Below are 17,858 nucleotides of genomic sequence, written 5' to 3'. Positions count from 1 at the left end.
AAAGACGATCAGCAAACAGGTAGAAAACAGAAGTGAGTATGATGCGGTCTATGTGAATGATGCCCTCATAAAAGCCCTTAAAGACCAACTTATAAAACGTTATTCACCCAGGCTACTATAATAGATTTCAAACCGGAACTTTTCTTTTATTAATTAAACGTATTAAAACTACATAATGTTTTTCACATGGGTTCTCTTCATAAACTCTGTGACAGGTGCAAGGGTAAGACAGACCCTTGGAAGTTGGTTTAATAGTCTGATCACTGATACCCATGCGATCCCTTTTGGGGAGATACCTTCCCACAGAGAACTTGGGGCAGAGAAACCAGAAAGTCTCTGGCAAGGCAAAGGACAAGTTAAGTCAGAGGATACACAGTGATGCACGGACTTCTAGACTTGACTATTTAAGTCAGCACAGCTTTGACTGAAGATAAACTGGAGTTGGACCAGCGCAACGGCTCACACTAGTAATCCCAGCACTTTAGGAGGCCGAGGCAGGCAGACTGCTTGAGGTCTGGAGTTCGAGACTAGCCTGGCCAACATGGTAAAACTCTGTCTCTACAAAGATACCTGGTGGTGGCCACCTGTAATCCCTGCTACTTGGGAGGCTGAGGCAGGAGAATCGCTTAAACCTGAGAGGTGGAAGTTGCAGCAACCCGAGATCACGCCACTGCACCCCAGCCTGGGTGACACAGCGAGACTTCGTCTCAAAAAAAATAAAAAATAAAAAATAAATAAATAAACTGGAATCATAAAACATTTACATATAAGGGATTCTCCGCATTAAAATGAGACATTTTTAGTCTGGATGACTGCTAAGTGACCTGAAAGGTGTGGGAATATCGTGTGCTTTGGGTTTGACGGAGGCGTGACTCTCAGGGCGGCGGCTGGCGCAGCTCAGCCTGGGTTCCACTGTGCTTGCCGCTCCACTCAGGACCGACTCTGGGGAGGTGAATGAAAACTGTCTTTGTGGATAAAACAGCCATTAAATAAAAGATGGAACTTTAAGGAAAGCTTCTCCACTTTAGTTAACTTCAGGTGTGAAGACATGAATAGTAAATAGGAAATATGACCAAAAACGTGATTTGGATGAAAGCAGGAACCACGTCTAAATTTGGGAATCTGGAGGATCCGGCAGGCACCCCCTGTGAAAGTCCATGATGTCCTGAAGTACATCAGTTACCACGTTGAAAAGCTGGCATTCTCATCAAAACACACCCTTTGTAACAGCTTTAAAGCTCAGGCATACAATTCCCAGCTCTACTGGGCCATGTGAAAACCCACTTGTGAGGGAAAGGTCTATTCTGCACATTTGGGTATGGCATCGCTAGCCCGGCCTTCCCCAGGAAGTCCGGATTCATAACACTCTGCTATCTGTAAGGAAAGAGGTAGGTTCTGAACTTTCCTCAGGCAGAACACCAGACATAAAATGCTGAACAGCCACCAGCTCCATTCTCTCGAATCCTCGCTTTGATGTAAGGTAAGAGGCGGGGGGGGCAGGGGCGGTGGGTGCGACACATAGAGCGGGCGGTTTATATTTCTCTCACCAGGGCAAATTAATAAAAACAAAACCTAATTTTCCCTTCTCTCACCCATTTTTATTCCTCCTCAATATTTTTCCTCTTTCTAAGATTCCTTTTTTGTTTGAGAAGCTTAATATTTGGCTGCCTTCTGAAGAAATGGGTATCGTGACAGATGAAAGACTTGTATTCATCGTCTAATTCAGAGTAAGGGGAAAAATCGACTGCTGTGCATTTAAGATTCTAACAACCTTGCAATTTTGTATAGTCGTTTCCCCCACCCGTTCTTTTGAAGAAATCTGCTTTTATTCTGCTAATAACTAACCACAGTTGCAGCAGCATGGATCCGATTAGCAGTTCTTATGACACAAAGGGGAGAAGGAAAAAAAGCCGTGAACAGGGTTGCCAATTTGTCCACCTGGGCCCCCAGGAGGAAGATTAGCTGAGGCGCCTGCCCGCTCCCTTTCTTCCACTTGATCGCTGCTCTATGCTGCCGGATAGACACAGGCCTTTTGAAAGCCAAGGCACTTTCCTTTAATCAAAGTTTCACTCGCCTCCACCCTCTCTTGTCACAAATTTCTCATTCCGGGTTCCAGTGCTTCGTGACAATTCTGCCTGTAAACACGGGTGGCTGGCTATGAAAAGTGCCACACGCGGATGCTCACTCCCTTGGAGTCATTTTGCACCTAAAAGAGAATATAGCATGTGAGCGCCTGCTGTGCCCTGCAGGTACCAGGGACCGTGTTTTCCAGACCAAAAGGTGGCACACGTGGTCAATCAATGGGCATCTTTATGCTGCTTCTGGATGTGAGAAGAGGGAGGGAAAAATACAGGGTTTGGGAGTTAAATACTGGAATTTGAGGGAAATAACACAGACTGTATAAAGTTGAGACCAACAGATAAAACACTGGTACTATAGGTGGCATGGTTTCTAGAAATTCTCCATTTAGATATAGAATTAAGTGTCGATTTATGTACTAAAATAATATGCTTTTTCTTACAGAGTTTAAAATTTCATTGCATTTGTGATTACACTAAGTAATGACAGCTTGTTTTCATGATAAAACTTAAGATTTTTTAACCCTTGGCATAAAACTCATACTTTTAAAAGTAAGGAACAAGACAGCTAAAAGCACTTACTGTTCTGAAAAACTTAAAAAACAAACAGAAATCTCCAGGATCTAAGGGGGATAAATCAACACTTCACAATGTATATTTAAAGGAAACCAGCACCCGCTTACCTTGCTTAGACATCACAGTTCACAGCATGACATATTAATACATTTGGGTATTTAAATAAGTGCTTTTTCAAGAGAGAAAGAGTTGCACAATGAAACCCGGATTAATCAATAACCAGACTCCTTTTTAACAGTGCTGGGCTTGTGAGGTTGCTGCGGGGAGAGCAGACCTCTCCAGCACGAGGCTAGAACTGGGGGGCCCAGGCGGGTGGCAGTGGGCATCCTCAGGGACCCGCAACTCAGGAGTAAACTCTGCCAGAGGCAGTGCCAGCCTGGGCACGGCTAAGCTCTCCATGCTGAGTGCCAGAGGACAAGGAGGGCTGTGCAGGCCACAGAGCCTCTGACTGTGGCAATGTGGAGAGGAAGGTTCTCGAGCACGACCTCAAGTATTCTTCATTACTTCTTTCAGATTGGACTAAATATTCAGCAAGCACACTTGTGAAAGGTATCTGTCACAGCGGAGTCGCTTTCAGGAGGGAGGGGAAAAGAATGATCCCGTGGAGGGTGAAATGCAAAGGCAGAGAGACGGCTCCAGGCCCACAGGGGAAAGGTTATGTAAGTCACCAATTTCAGAACTCTCTTCTCTTGAATTCCCATTTTTCTAAGAGAACTGGGAGTTCTTTAAGTTGGCCCACGTTTACTGAACGGCGCTACTTGCCAGGCACTGTTCTTGGCACTGGGGACAAAAAGAAGAAAGAGGCTCTCAGCCCGCCAGGGGCTCAGGCAGCTGGGGCAGCCCCGAGGGAGAAGCTGAACTCGGGGCTGCAGGGGCCAGCAAGGACTTTGTGAAGGGAAAGATCCTTTAATGGGGTCTTGAAGGATAAGTAGGAGTTTGCTGGGCTGCATAAAAAGTGGGATGAATGTTCCAGGCAGAAAGGATAAATAACATCATTCTTTAATGCAGCTCTAGGAGCAAAGATCTGACACAAAGTCACGATCAGTGGTATAGAAACAGGGAATTCTGAACTAGTTCCTCCACCTGCTTCTAAGAAAAGGCAATGAGGTCACATGAAAAACAAGTAAGCAGCAAAAATATTTATCCACTGAGGTTCAGTCTCTTAAAACATGGTACCTTTTTTGCCTTTTTTCAAGTAGAATTAAAATAACATGATTCTTGGATTTCATGCGAAATGAACTTAATGTAACAATTATGGAAATAAAGGAGGCTACTGCTAACTGAATTGGACTTCAGAATACAACAGTATTTTTGCATAAGAATTTTTTCTGTGACATAACTTTCAACTGAGCCAAATCTAGTTCTAGAAAGGTCAGGAAAAAAAAAACTCAGCACTATGCCACCCTTAAAACATGAGCTATTCATCCCTCAACTTTCCTGTGAGAAATGTATGTGCTCCTAACCGGGAATACAGGCCTCCTTCTCAGCCATGCCCATGGAGCACTGGGGAAGTGCTAAGCTGTCTTAGACACAGGTGCTCTCTTCCATATTCTAGAAACATTTCTCTTCCATTTCTTTTTCACAGTTTCTATGTTTTTGGGTACCCCAGGGTTTCCTCAGAATTCTTCTTTCAGTGATTCTCAGCCTTGGCTGTGCATAATAACCACCCAGAGAGCTTTAAGAAAGTACTGATGGAATACCCTGCGTCAGACCGATTAGGTAAGCATCTCCGGGGCTGGGCCAGCATCGGTCCTTTCCCAGGCATGCTGTGTGGCGAGTGCTGTGGACCGCTGACCTTCACTCACTCCCTAGGCCAGTACTTCCCAGATCAGCAGCTTCCGTAGAACTAGAAATTATTGGAAATGCAAACTGTCAGGCTCCACCCCACAACTACTGAATCACAAGCCCTTCAAGTGATGCTGAGGCAGGCTGGGTGCCCAGGGGACCTCATCCTGAACCCTAATGCCTCACACACTCATTTTCCCACCAAAATACTGCCTGAGTCCAGATCTTATCCAATCGCCTATTCAAAATCTCCCTTAGGATACCCAGTGGGAATCTCAAACTCAAAATGTTTAAAACCAAACTCCTGGTTCCCCTTCAAACACCTGTACCTCTATCTTCTGTACAGAACCATCATTTACCCATTCCTTTGGCCAAACTCCTTCTGCCGCTACTCCCGCTATGTGTACATCCAAGCAGCGATCAACCCTCCGCGTGCCTACTGCAGGAGCCTCTGGTGTCTCTGCTCCCACCTTCCCCTACAGTATACAGTCCACTTAGCAGCCACAGTGAGCCTCCTAGAACCTAAACAGGATTATGCTATTCCCTGCCTTCCCAACCTTCCAGAGGGTTCACATCACACTCAAACTCCTAAATCAGCCAGGCGCGGTGGCTCATGCCTGTAATCCCAGCACTTTGGGAGGCCAAAGTGGGCAGATCACCTGAGGTCAGGAGTTTAAGACCAGCCTGGCCAACATGGCAAAACCCCGTCTCTACTAAAACTATAAAAATTAGCTGAGCCTGGTGGCACGTGCCTATAGTCCCAGCTACTTGGGAGGCTGAGGTAGGAGAATTGCTTGAACCTGGGAGGCAGAGGTTGCAGTGAGTGGAGATTGTGCCACTGCACTCCAGCCTGGAAGACAGAGCGAGACTCCTTCTCAGAAAGAAATAATAAAAAAACCTCCTAAATCATCATCATCATAACCTACAAAGTCGTTAGCTCTTCTCTCATCTAACTGCCCACGCATTATGCTCCATTGCCCGTGACCACTATGCTCCGGCTGCACTGACTTCCTGGTGTTTACCGCCCAGCACACTAAGCACAATACTAACTCAGGGCCTTTGAGTTTGCTGCTTTCTCTGCCTGGATATTCTTTCCTAGACGCTCACATGGCTTGCCCCTGCCCTTCCTTCACTTCTCTTGTTCAAGTATCAACTTCCAAGAGAGACACCTTCTCTAATTAGCCACTGTTATCTAAAGAAGTAACCTGATTTTCTTCCCCGACTACCTGACAATAAAGTATGTAGTTATTTATGTATCTCCTATCTTTCCCACTAGATTTTTTTCTTTCTTTTTTTTTTTTTTAAGACGGAGTCTCGCTCTGTCTGTCGCCCAGGCTGGAGTGCAGTGGCGCGATGTTGGCTCACTGCGAGCTCCGCCTCCTGGGTTCACGCCATTCTCCTGCCTCAGCCACCCCAGTAGCTGGGACTGCAGGCGCACGCAACCACACCCAGCTACTTTTCTTTTTTTTTGTATTTTTAGTAGAGTCAGGGTTTCACTGTGTTAGCCAGGATGGTCCTGACCTCATGATCTGCCCGCCTCTGCCTCCCAAAGTGCTGGGATTACAGGCATAAGCCACCACGCCCGGCCAAGACTTTAAGTTTCACCAGGACAGGACCCCTTGCAGTTTATGTTCAGTGCCTTTACCCCACTTACTACGCCTGCAGCATAATATACACTCAGTGCTTTGCTAAATTAATGACAGAATAGAATGATAAAATAAGGAAGGAAAATGAACAATTAGGCTAGTTGGCTTTCCACAGGGTATCACCTGGTGTATCCAACACCCAAAGTGCAACATGCTACTTTTCTAAAACCAAAACCAACAAATGAAGTAATATATTTGGCATCCTCAGCAAGGCCACGCTCTTGGCATTCAGCTTTATGCATTTAATGCAGTTTGCAAGTACAAACTCCTATGTTACTTTCTGTTTGGAAGGGAGAATATCAACATTAACAATTCCTGGTTATATCATTTATAAACATGCAGATGTGGATTATGAAAGATTAATGCATTCTAGGATTGGTGAAGGCATTCCGTTTGTCTCATGCCGAAACCAATTCTGCTCTTCATTAGTCAACGACAACCCATATCACCCTGTTATGGAAGAGAAATCAAAGGTGCAAGTGTGTGAATTGAGAATAAGGGATGAAACTGATTAGTAAGAGTCTTAACGGCTATAATCAATCAACACATCATAATAATCCTGGCCTCAGGGTTATCAGAAGATTGGGAAATAAACCTAACACTCTCTATAAAATGGTTTTGTTCCTTACACAATTGTTACTTATTCTCTTTTAGGAAACATGGTGATATACCAGAAGTTTGTGAAATCAACTTTAGGAGCATCTTGACTCTAAGTACTATTCATTTTACCACCCTTTTCCAAAATGTACTCAAGTGATTTCTGAAATGTTTTACTTCCAGGCTAAAATTAGTTCATAAAAGCTTTTGTACCCCTCCATTCTGAATCTTCATTCTCATTGAAGGGAGAAGGCAGCAGGTCAATGCCAACAGCATTTCCACAGAGGCAGCACACACGGAGTCCAGACGCAGTGACATGCAGCTGAGCACAGGTTCGGAGCAGGGACAGCCTACTCAGCTCAAGAGTGCAAACAAACAGAGAACGAGGTGTCTGAAGTGCTTCTCCAGCGAACAATGCAAAAAAGTAATGGCGAAGTGGGAGTGGGAACACATGAAAACACATGAGTCACTGCGGAGATTGCAGAGCTAGAAAAAGGCACATAACACTGCCTTGGTGACACAGGCTTTCTTGTATTTTCATACACAGAAGAATAGAGACAGGGAATGGAAATTGACAGGATAATTTAAACTGAGTTATCCAACTTTTCTTTTTAATTAAGAGAGGGAGCAAAACTAAGTGGGAATTTGTATTTTGATAAATGTCTAATGTTTTCTTATTTCTGAACATGGAAGAAAGAAGAGGGGGAAAAGGCTTCATTTGAGGTCTGTTGGAATGAAAGATTGAGAAGATTTGTGCTTTTGAAGAAAACAATACGCATTCCCCATCTATCAGAATACCTGACTTGGGGTCTGGAGTGACCTCTGAAGGAGAAGAGTAGCTCAGAACGCTGGGGCAGTTCTTCAAACGCAAGGCCTTGGCCGCCAGACAGCAATGGAGCATGCCCTCTAGAAACAGCGCTGAGAATACTCATGACCCATGGACTTGCTGAGTTTCCATAACCAGGATCTTGGCCTGAATTTTAAAGCTGTTATCTTAAAGTGGGAGGTTCAGTATCACACTACCAATAACTAAGCCATACAGCGATGCAACCCCATCTCTCAAAGAGACAAAATATACAATTTGCTTTCTTAACTATTACGAAGCAGCATTTGGAAGGAATGGAAATAGTTTTGTGTAACACCCAAATATTTTACTTTGTCAGGGAAAAAAAATACTGGCTTAAGTTCTCTTTGGTTTGCAGAACCGCTGAATTGGTTTTCTGTGCTGCCACAGATTAAAAACATGGATATATCAATGGCATTTTGTGTTAATTTTTTTTTTCTCCTCAGCCTGCCAATAAGCAGCATGCACCTTCCTTGCAACAAGCTGTTGCAGGATTTCCACCTCCAGTGAAGCCAAAAAGGAACATTCGATAGATATTTAAAAATAAGATTATTAGGTAAGGTGATTATGCAGACTTTCAGATAAAAAATTTCTGTCAGTACACGAAATGCCATTTTAGAGGGTCTACTGCTAATGTTATCACGAAAGGACACTGGCTAAGAACTATTTACATATAGAAATAAACTCATGCTTTTTACCCTGAGTTACATTAAGGCCAAATTAAAAAGTAGAAAGTTTATTTACTTAGGATGGGCTTGAGGCCTAAGAGATCTAGAACTCCAGGAGAAAGGGGTTAAATGAAAGAGAGACACTGGTTTGCATCCTCCATTGTTCATCTGATAGGTATTAATCTTGACAAATTAGACCAGGAGCCATCATTTCCTCTCACTGGAATCCTTCCTGTTCACTCTGGCCTATGACTAACTCCTAACTGAGATTCATTTTTCTCTTTCCCATTATAGCATCCTTCCAGATTCTGCTTGTTTGAATGTCAAATTAAGCAAGAAAATTAGTTTTTTGACCAGAATATCTTCTTGTTTGGATCTGCAGCTATATCGGCTGGTAGAGAAATCTACTTAGCTCTCGCTTGCTGAAGGGTAGGACTGGGTGAGCACTCACACAGAAGAGCTCTAAATATACCCCAGTGCTGCCAAACAGTTCTTTTCCATATTTAATCCAATACGTGCCACCCTTTCTAGAACTCATGCTTTTTGTGTCTGAGATTTTCCTGAGGGGCACAGATTCATCATGGCTGGTTGGTATGCTGGATGCATCCCTCGCCCTCTAGGAATGGCCACGAGAAAGCTGCAGAGAATCAGGCTCCACTAAAAAGGAACTGGTGCTTTGTGGTGTAGGAGGACGAGCTCTGACCAAGCGATTTCTTCAGGCTCGTCACATCTGTGATCCTTTTCAAAGGACAGAGACTGAAGTTCTTCGCTGGGTATGAGTTCACATTAGCAGAAGGGTGCGGGGCACCACATGCTGTGCACTACGGAGGGGCTCCTGGAGGTGGTTACCCTAGGTGGGAGGCACACATGCAGAGGTGATCACTGGAGTGGGGTGAAGCGTAGCTGGCTGGAGAGGGAGAAGGGGAGGGGAGGTATCAGTAGAAAAAGATGGGAGCAGTGAAGGCAGCTTCTGGAAGGTGAGTGAGATTCCTCCCGACCTGGGCCTCCTGGCTTCACAGTCTCAGCTCTGAAGCCGCCCTGACCCATCCCTCACACCCAGCCAGACAGCGGGTAGTCTGTCGAGAGGCCAGGCAGCAGGTGAGCGGCTGGCTCCAAATGAAGCACGGAATGTAAAAAGACAAGGGGTTCCACTTTCATATCTGATGCAACTCTATTTTGCTTCTGTCTGTGATAGCTAGGATGATGTTGCCTTTGATTAGTCTTACCTAGTACGAGGCAAGAAGAACAACAGTCATGAAAACAAATAGCTCCTTATTATCTGCTAGCGTGAAGACCTAATTCTGTATTTTTGACCCTAATCTATTATGATCAGTGGCCTTCTGCTGCCAGATCAAAGTGAGTTAACTCTACTTACACTGGAATTGGTACAGATACCAAATGCCTAATGCCAAAAAAAGAATGGGGAAAAGTCTATTCAGGAATTTTCAGTTACTATCCTTAGATCTTCATTGAAAAAACAGATGAGCTTAGTTGTATAAACAGAAGTGCCAGCCAGGCTATGAACAGTTAACACCTGCCTGTCCATTCCTCACCCCATGGTGTGCTCCCTCTTCTCAATATTTAAACGCTGCCGCTGCTCACAGCACACGGAGGAAAAGCTGACAAAAGCCTCTGGCCAATAAAATAAAAAATTGTAAAGTTTGGCTTATTTACATTTTTGCTTTGTTAGTAAACTGGAATGGCTGGCTCTGGAGGCAGGACAAGTGAAATTAACATCTGCAGAATCTTCTGGCAACAGCAGTGCATTCAGAGGCTGTGCTGAGTCAGCTTCCACCATGCATTAGGGGCAATCAGGCCCAGCCTAAGACCCATGACCTGTTCAATACACATCCAGAACCTGGCAGTTCTCCTTACGCCAAAGTGAAAAACGCTAGGATGTAACCCAAGAAGCAGCGTAAGTGCAACGTGATGGGATCATTTACTAGAACATCAGCATTATGTCTAATATCATACATTTCAGAATTAACTGTACCTGACATTACATCTGCTTAATTTAAATGTAGAGTATATGAATACACACTGCCAATTACAAAGATGGAGCTATTTCATTTCTGACTCTAAATATAAATACATCAGTAAGAAGAGGAGAGAGAATGTAAAAAACAAGAAAATTTGTAATGGCACTGGAGGGAGAGTATAGTGTTTGTGTTTCTGTTCTCAAACGCTTGTTTAGAGTCAACAAGCAGGCCTGAATTCTTACCTTCTAACTATAGAGAGCTGCACTGCTGGAGCCCAGGAACGTGCAAACAAAGGGAGAGAATCCATGTGGCTACTTAACATAAAAAATCTCCATCCTCCTTCTCCAAAGAACGCAGAAGGAAAAGCCCCGCCGAGTTAGGGATGTGGTGGGGCAGTGTTGTACCAGTGTATCATAGTAGTGTTTCCCATGACACTCACAATGTTTGTGAGGCAGCAAGACAGGAGGGCAAATCTGCAGTGAGTGGAGGAAGAGTTTAACAGGCAAGAAACAGAATCAGCCACTTGGGATGGTTTACTGGGCTTCATTTATCTACCTCTGTGATACTTCTCATTAGCTGTCAATTACATTTACCAGGGTAGAGATGGAGAAAAATGATTGTTCTATTTCAACAAATCCTAGGAAAGCAACATCAGGAAGAATTCCCTGCAACATTTGGCTTTACTTCATCCCAGCTATCAGCTACATAACAGCTGCACATTTTACAATGACTTGTTGGAGAGACAATGATTGAAAGAGCCAGTCTGTGAGACATGGAGAGGAGGTGGTGAGATATAGCAGGAGGCAACAGCAGAGGAGAGAGGCCAAACATAAGAGGGTGCTGGGAATAAGAGGAAGGAAGGGGACAGGAAGAAAACCAAAGACTACATATAGAAAAAAAAAAGGGAAATTCCTAACAGATAGCTTGACAGCTTGAGCATCATGCCTGGGAAAGCATGTCATCTCTACATGGCATGCATGCTTCACTGGCAGACTCAGAACCAAAAGAAGGTGGACTGCATATGAGCTTGGGATCTGATGTACAGATCCACACCATTTAAATATAAGGAGTAGAGATGGAAAAAGGAGGAGGGAGATGGGCCTCATTATTCTCTAAAGGAAGGTGTATTTGCATTTAGGTAAAAGTAAATATAAAACAAAAAGCAAAGACAAACTTTATGATCATCTCCAAAATGTGGTTTTATTACCTATGACCAAGTTCACACAAATATATAACATAAAGCAAGTTGGATAACTCGATATATTTAATACTTCTCAGAGAATAAGGATATGAATCTTAGGGCAATTATTTAAAAAATTAAAAAGGACAGGGTGCCTAGGTGGAGGGAAATGGAAATAGAGGACAATCATTTTTTTCCCCCCAACAAAAACCTGTCATGAGCTTTGTGTAAATTCCATTAAAATAGCTGCATATAAAATGTTTGATGAACAGTTATCAAAAACTGACATTTCAGTGCCCCTAGGCTTAGCTGTGGGAACAGAGAGAAGAGAAATGGGTATTACCTGGACTGAAGCCATGGACTACTCCCCCAAGGTCTAGGACAAGGTTACTGAGGGTAACCTGGCTCCTCTGTATGAATGAGAAAATGGTGCCCCTTCCCACAAGAGGGCAGGTAGATGTCAACTCCCATTCACCACTCAGACCCTGTGCAATGGGCTACCTGTTGAAGGGTGTACGGCAGCCCTGGCAGGGACCACTGGGCGGGAAGTACTCTCAGTTAGCTGATGTGGCCTCCGCACAGGCAGAAAGAGGGAAAATAATCCAGGATTTTATACTGCATCTCATGTTAACTTTTCTGTGTGGCAGGCAGGCAGTCTAGCATAAATCAGTTTGCCTATGATCTGACTGAAGCAGGGGCTAAGTGTCCAGCTAAAATTTTCATGTGTAGAGACAACAGTAGAAATTCTGTTAATCTCTGGGGTACAGTTACTTCTATCTTTTGTTTTCTGGTCTTCCTCTTAACCTTTTCAGGCTCAACCTCCAAGAAGAGGAACGTGGACCTTTTTTTTTTTCTTTCCTAGAAGAAAACTGAGTTCAACTTTGTGAAAATATATTTTGCTTTCATGGCTAGCTCTAGCAGTCCTACTGAACTACCTCAGCAAACACACCAAGTCATCACTGGGAACAACATACATGTCTTCTGAATTCCACAAAAACAACACTGGATTAAGAACCAGAAGACCTGCTGCCTAAATCAACCGTACAACTCCGGATAGTAATTGTCACAGACAGTCTCAGTTTGAGTAATATCCATAATGGTGAACATAACATCGCAAGAATCAACAAGCACCGAGTGCTCAGCCTGTACCAGTCTCATGTGCAGTGACACATTTAATCTTTGCATTTCCCCTGTGAGGTGGGGTCATCCTCTTTACAGATGCAGAAGCTGAGGCACAGAAAGGCTTAGAAGCTTCTTCAAGTTGTGTGGCTAGTATCAGATCATTATGAAAGTCCAACCAGTACAAATGTTCGTACTTCCACTTGGAAGAAAGGTGAACAAATGCCAAAACCGCTTATCAGATTTTCTAAGAGGTTACTCCATGGAGAATACACAAAGAAATGTTCTCTTTGTCATATTTATATAATCTGATCCCATGTAGCTTCACATTTAGCAGACAGTTAAGAATTTACTTGAAGAATATCCCACCAAAAAAAAGGTGGAGCTTTTGCTGCCTAATTTCTTCCCGGTACTAAATGTCAATGAATAGATTTACCAAGCACCATATAGATGTTGGCTACAGAGGAGCTGACTTGTAATAGTACAGTGAAGCAATATGGTGGTTAAGGTTTCTGACACAGGTTTAAAAAACAAACTATATATTTTAAATGACATATCCAAGAAAGTGGAAAGCTTTCTAGGGGTTAGGGAGAAATGGTAGTGAGGTGCTTGTGCTCTCTGCCCGCACACATCTGCAGTCACTGTGAAGAATGGGCATCCTTTGTGATGGTGTATAACCCACTCACCAGCTTTTACTCTGTGCAAACCAACTAAACCACAGACTCTGATGACAGTTGAATTTGCTGAGCTACCTTCTCTGTAAAATACTATATAATGTAACACCTGATACCCAGGATCATGTGCCCAAAGCGAGGTATTCTGTTGGGTTTTATGTTCTGTATTGCATCAAAATCCAACAATGAAAGTACAAGTTTAGAAATCCCCATTTGAAATGAGAGACGTGGAAAATCTTCAGATGGCTAACTACTCATGTCAGGAATTTAAAATTTAAAACCATTATATCTTTATACCTCAAGAAAGTTTTCATTTAGGTTTTTAGAAAAAGTCCTTTTGACTCAATTGAGAATGACAGAGTGAGCTCTTTGAATAATGCAATATTTTGCATGTAACTTTCCAACATTTAGGTAGGTGACATCTCACAAACCATGTCAACACCAAAAACTGTGTTAAAAATTCTAGACTATAGTGTATTCATAGCATTAAAAAGTGAAAAGCAGCAGATAAGTCCAGGTTATTACAAACACTGTGAGGACAAACAAACATTTTTGAAAGAAAGATAACATCGAAATGCTTTAATCAAAATGCACTGAGTGTATACCTATATCAAATTACAGATGAATCTTAGAAACACAATGTTTAGTTAAAAAAAGCAAATTTTAGCATATACTATGAGTGGGGTGACCATATTATCTGATTTGCCCAAGACCTTCTGGTTTATGCCGCTGTCCTACTGTAATTGTTAATAGTACAAATATAATATATTTCTGTAAAGCTAAAAACTTAATAAAACAATATATGTATCTATGAATGTTTGTAATAAAATTCTTAGGAAAAAAACCCAAAAACCAAAAAACCAAAAGAACAATATTTTAAAAAAGATTCAAAGGATATTTGAAGTGAGGGAGAGGTATAGAGCTTGAGATAAGGAAGAAATAGACAGGTAGATACAATGGCATTATGATACTCTAATTCTTAAACCAGATGGTGAATTCATGAATGTTTATTTGATAGTTAATGTTTCAAATTGGCGTGCTATATATGTTATTTTATTTAGAGATATATATGTGTAATATTCTAAACATTCCACAATATACTTTTTTTTTTAATATAAAAGAGGTGAAATGTTAAAAAGCACAGACTAATGCCCACGATTTTGGAAGGACAGAATAAATTATCTGGTTTGGTGATAAAGGAAAGCTAGTTGCGTGATAGATTTGAATGGATGAAGTTTGATGTAAGAAAGCTGGATGAGGATGAAGTAACTGACAAATAAATAACCAAATAAAAAAATAGCCTTGAGAACATAATAAAGGGAGCAGAAGAGAGAGGTGATGCAAGACAAGTGAAATAACTGAACATGGAGTTAACCAGAACACGGGCTCCTTGTGTGAAAGAGAAGGCACGCGTTTGTATCAGTAAGAACGCCTCGACCATGCTCCAGAAACAACCATTGCCTGGATGTGATCAGACACTGGTAAGTATAGACCGTGGAAATGTTTTAGAAAGTAAATGCTGTGGCAAGTATTAAACAGAACCACGAAAATATAAGGTCGATCCTCACCAACAATCTCACTTTAGTGGTACTCATCAACAGAAGATCTGATGTAACACAATCATTACAAAACATATGCTAAGAGGATAAATAATACCCTGTTTCTGGCATAAGTTAAGGTAAATATGCAAATTGAAAATAACAATGTAATTGGTCATTTTATTAAAGGGGTAGTTATAATCACCTGTTGAATATCTTCAGGAACTGGGACTCTCATATGCCTTGGTGAGAATTCAGTTATACTCTTAATACGTAGCCACTAGGTTTTTAAATAGTAATGAATTGTGAGTTGCTGTTGATGAACATGAGATCTCTCTTTATCACAAAGTAAAACAATAATTATTAGGAAGGTAAATACCTGGTATACTTGCAGGAGAGATTGGGCCAGATCGAGACTGGTTGCTTCCTACAGGAGAGCCAACAGGAGAGGGAGATGGGCCCCCCGGGATGCTGGAGAGATGAGGCGACGCATGTGGGGAGAAAGGCGACTGCGCGGGGTTGCTCTGATCCCCTTGGCTGCTCGTGGACCCGGATGCACTGACTGCTGAGCTCAAAGTTGCTTCCGTTCCCGTGGGGAGGTCATCAATGGAGCCAGACAGATCCTAAGAAAGGAAAAGATGTATTTATAGAGTGACATGTTTGGATGAATATCTCATCAAAAGACAACTTGATAATCATAATGATGTCCGCTTCAGAGATGAAAGTTTTCTGGGTAACAACCCAAAATTCAAAGCATGGCCACTTTTTATTAGATTTTAATGAGGTCGTTTGTAAGTTGAACCAATAAGATCTTGCCTCTCTCCTAAAAAATGAGTACAGTTGTACTTCTCTTTGATAAAACCATCCTCATACAGTTTGCCCTTCAGCTGTCAGCACCGAGTCCATTAGACCTGTTCAAAGTGCCACACAAGACACACGGCACTCTGCCTGGTGACTTACCATAGGAATGGAATGCCTGGTTCTTAAATGATTACATCATAAAGTAAAAAACTATAGGCTTTGAGTCCTTTTTTTCAGAATTTGACATTGGTGGACTATGTGAATTTCAAACTAGGATATGCTAATGTAATAGCAGTCACAATTTTAACCAAACTTTGTGATGAGAAATACACACACACACACACACATATATATATAGTGATGAAGTCTCACTCTTGTTGCCCAGGCTGGAGTGCAGTGGTATGATCTTGGCTCACTGCAACCTCCGCCTCCCGGGTTCAAGCAATTCTCCTGCCTCAGCCTCCCGAGTAGCTGGGATTACAGGCGCCTGCCACCACGCCCGGCTAATTTTTGTATTTTTAGTAGAGACGGGGTTTCATCATGTTGACCAGGCTGGTCTCGAACTCCTGACCTCAGGCAATCTGCCTGCCGCGGCCTCCCAAAGTGCTGGGATTACTGGCATGAGCCACTGTGCCTGGCTGAGAAATTCTTACAATAAAGTGGCATTAAAAGAAGATAATAATGTGTGTATTTATATACGGTATTGTGAAAATAAATCTCTTAGAAGTTTTGTTGGCAGAAATGGGTCCTAATGTTATACCTTACTTTTTAATACCAAATTTACACTGTCATTGCCATCTATATTTTATCGCCGTACTCTCTGAGGCAGTGATTAAAATCTCCATTGATACAGATACAAAAAAAATGGAAGCTCAGAGAGTCCAAATTACTGTTGAAGGTTACATTACTGAGGACGATCTGCAGGTGCTAAAGACGAAAAGAGGAAGATGAGAGAGGAGGAAGAAGAAACTGTCTTCAGCTCTGTCAGCAGAAGGGGACACAGACAAAGCCTTTACTTCAGCCTGCATCACTGGTGTGCCCCCGCTCCCCGGCTCCCATGGAGGTCCCATCAGCAGGTGCTCAGTGCATCCCCACTGCAATGACTGGACTCCCAGATCACTGACCGAGCGAGCTGCCAGTGAGTTCTCAGGGCTGAGTTACAGCATAAAAGATACTTGTCCTGATAATTGAAGACTACGTACTATAGAATGGAATCAGAAATATCTGGTTATGCTACTGTTTCCAAGGCATATTCAATCCTAATAGATCTCCACCCTCTAAATTTTATCAATGTTAAATTTTACCTCACTGCTTACAACTGGGACTTCTGAGAATAGGGCTTTAGAATCTGGTAGAAGAAGATGCTAAGATTCTAAGAGTAAACCTAGACCAGCAAGTATGAAAAAAAGCAAGGGAAAGCAGAGCTGGTTATAGCTCTTCAGGGCACCCTGAAACGTCACGAAGCAAACTCAGGATGAGGATCCTAGTACCCTGGACAGTTTAGTTTATCTGTTGATCATCTGTTATAGCATATAATTAACTTCTCTCTAAAAACCATATTCTAAAGTATAGCTGACAGAACCTAATCAAAAAGAGAAATGCTACGGAAAAACAAAATGTCTTCTGCTAAGAAGAAAAACATCTTTCTAAGTAAAACAGAAAACGTCTTCATTCCACAAAATCTTCAATGTCCAATGACTGTGCTTATGGGGAACAACAGAACAAGGACAGAGCAGACTGAAAATAGCACTCCTAGAAAAAGTTCATCAAATCTCCAAAACGGAAGCCTGGTGTAGTGGAGCAGCCTGTGGTCCCAGCTACTTGGGAGGCTGAGGCAGGAGGAGTGCTTAAGCCCAGGAGTTCAAGGCTACAGTGAGCGACAAGGGTACCTGTGAGGAGCCACTGCACTCCAGCCTAGGTGACACAGTGAGACCCAGTCTCAGAAAAAATCCAAAATAAAATTAAGTAAATTCCATCTGATTGTTAGAATTCAAAGGTATATAAACATTTATGCTAATCCTTACGATTAGCAGAAATGTCAGGGCACGTGAGATGCACGGTTCTGTACATATTCAGCTGATGAAACTTTATATTTAACTTGATTACTGAGCTCAACAACAGAAGTCTTGACAGAGACCATGGGGGCTGCAAAGTTGAAAATATTGACTCTCTGGCCCTTAATGGAAAAAGCTTGCTGACCCCTGATTTAAAGAACCACGTGTATTCACACCGTCTCTATTGCCTTTGTCTATTCCTTGGGGAAAAAACAGGAATTAGGACAGGCCTCAGCTGAACTGCACAGTAACTTTACATACATCATGACTGGTACAAGCTTTAACAGGAACAGGAACTTACCCCATTACTACATCCCTC

At 42.5% G+C, this 17,858-nt stretch overlaps 1 protein-coding gene across 8 annotated transcripts in view; it reads right to left on the bottom strand.

The window, feature by feature from the left end:
- Positions 1–17,858, bottom strand: part of LOC105478732 (AT-rich interaction domain 1B) — a 447,840-nt gene that overhangs the window by 118,565 nt on the left and 311,417 nt on the right. For all 8 annotated transcript variants that reach the window (XM_024791918.2, XM_071096644.1, XM_071096638.1 and 5 more), the window contains one exon: positions 15,064–15,307. In XM_024791918.2, the coding sequence (XP_024647686.2) occupies positions 15,064–15,307 (244 nt within the window). The remainder of the gene's footprint in view (positions 1–15,063; positions 15,308–17,858) is intronic.

The sequence above is a fragment of the Macaca nemestrina genome, chromosome 5 (genome assembly GCF_043159975.1).
Source record: "Macaca nemestrina isolate mMacNem1 chromosome 5, mMacNem.hap1, whole genome shotgun sequence".
NCBI classification, from domain to species: Eukaryota; Metazoa; Chordata; class Mammalia; order Primates; family Cercopithecidae; genus Macaca; species Macaca nemestrina.
Note: the sequence above shows the minus strand (reverse complement) of the source record. Positions and strands in the feature narration are given on the sequence as shown.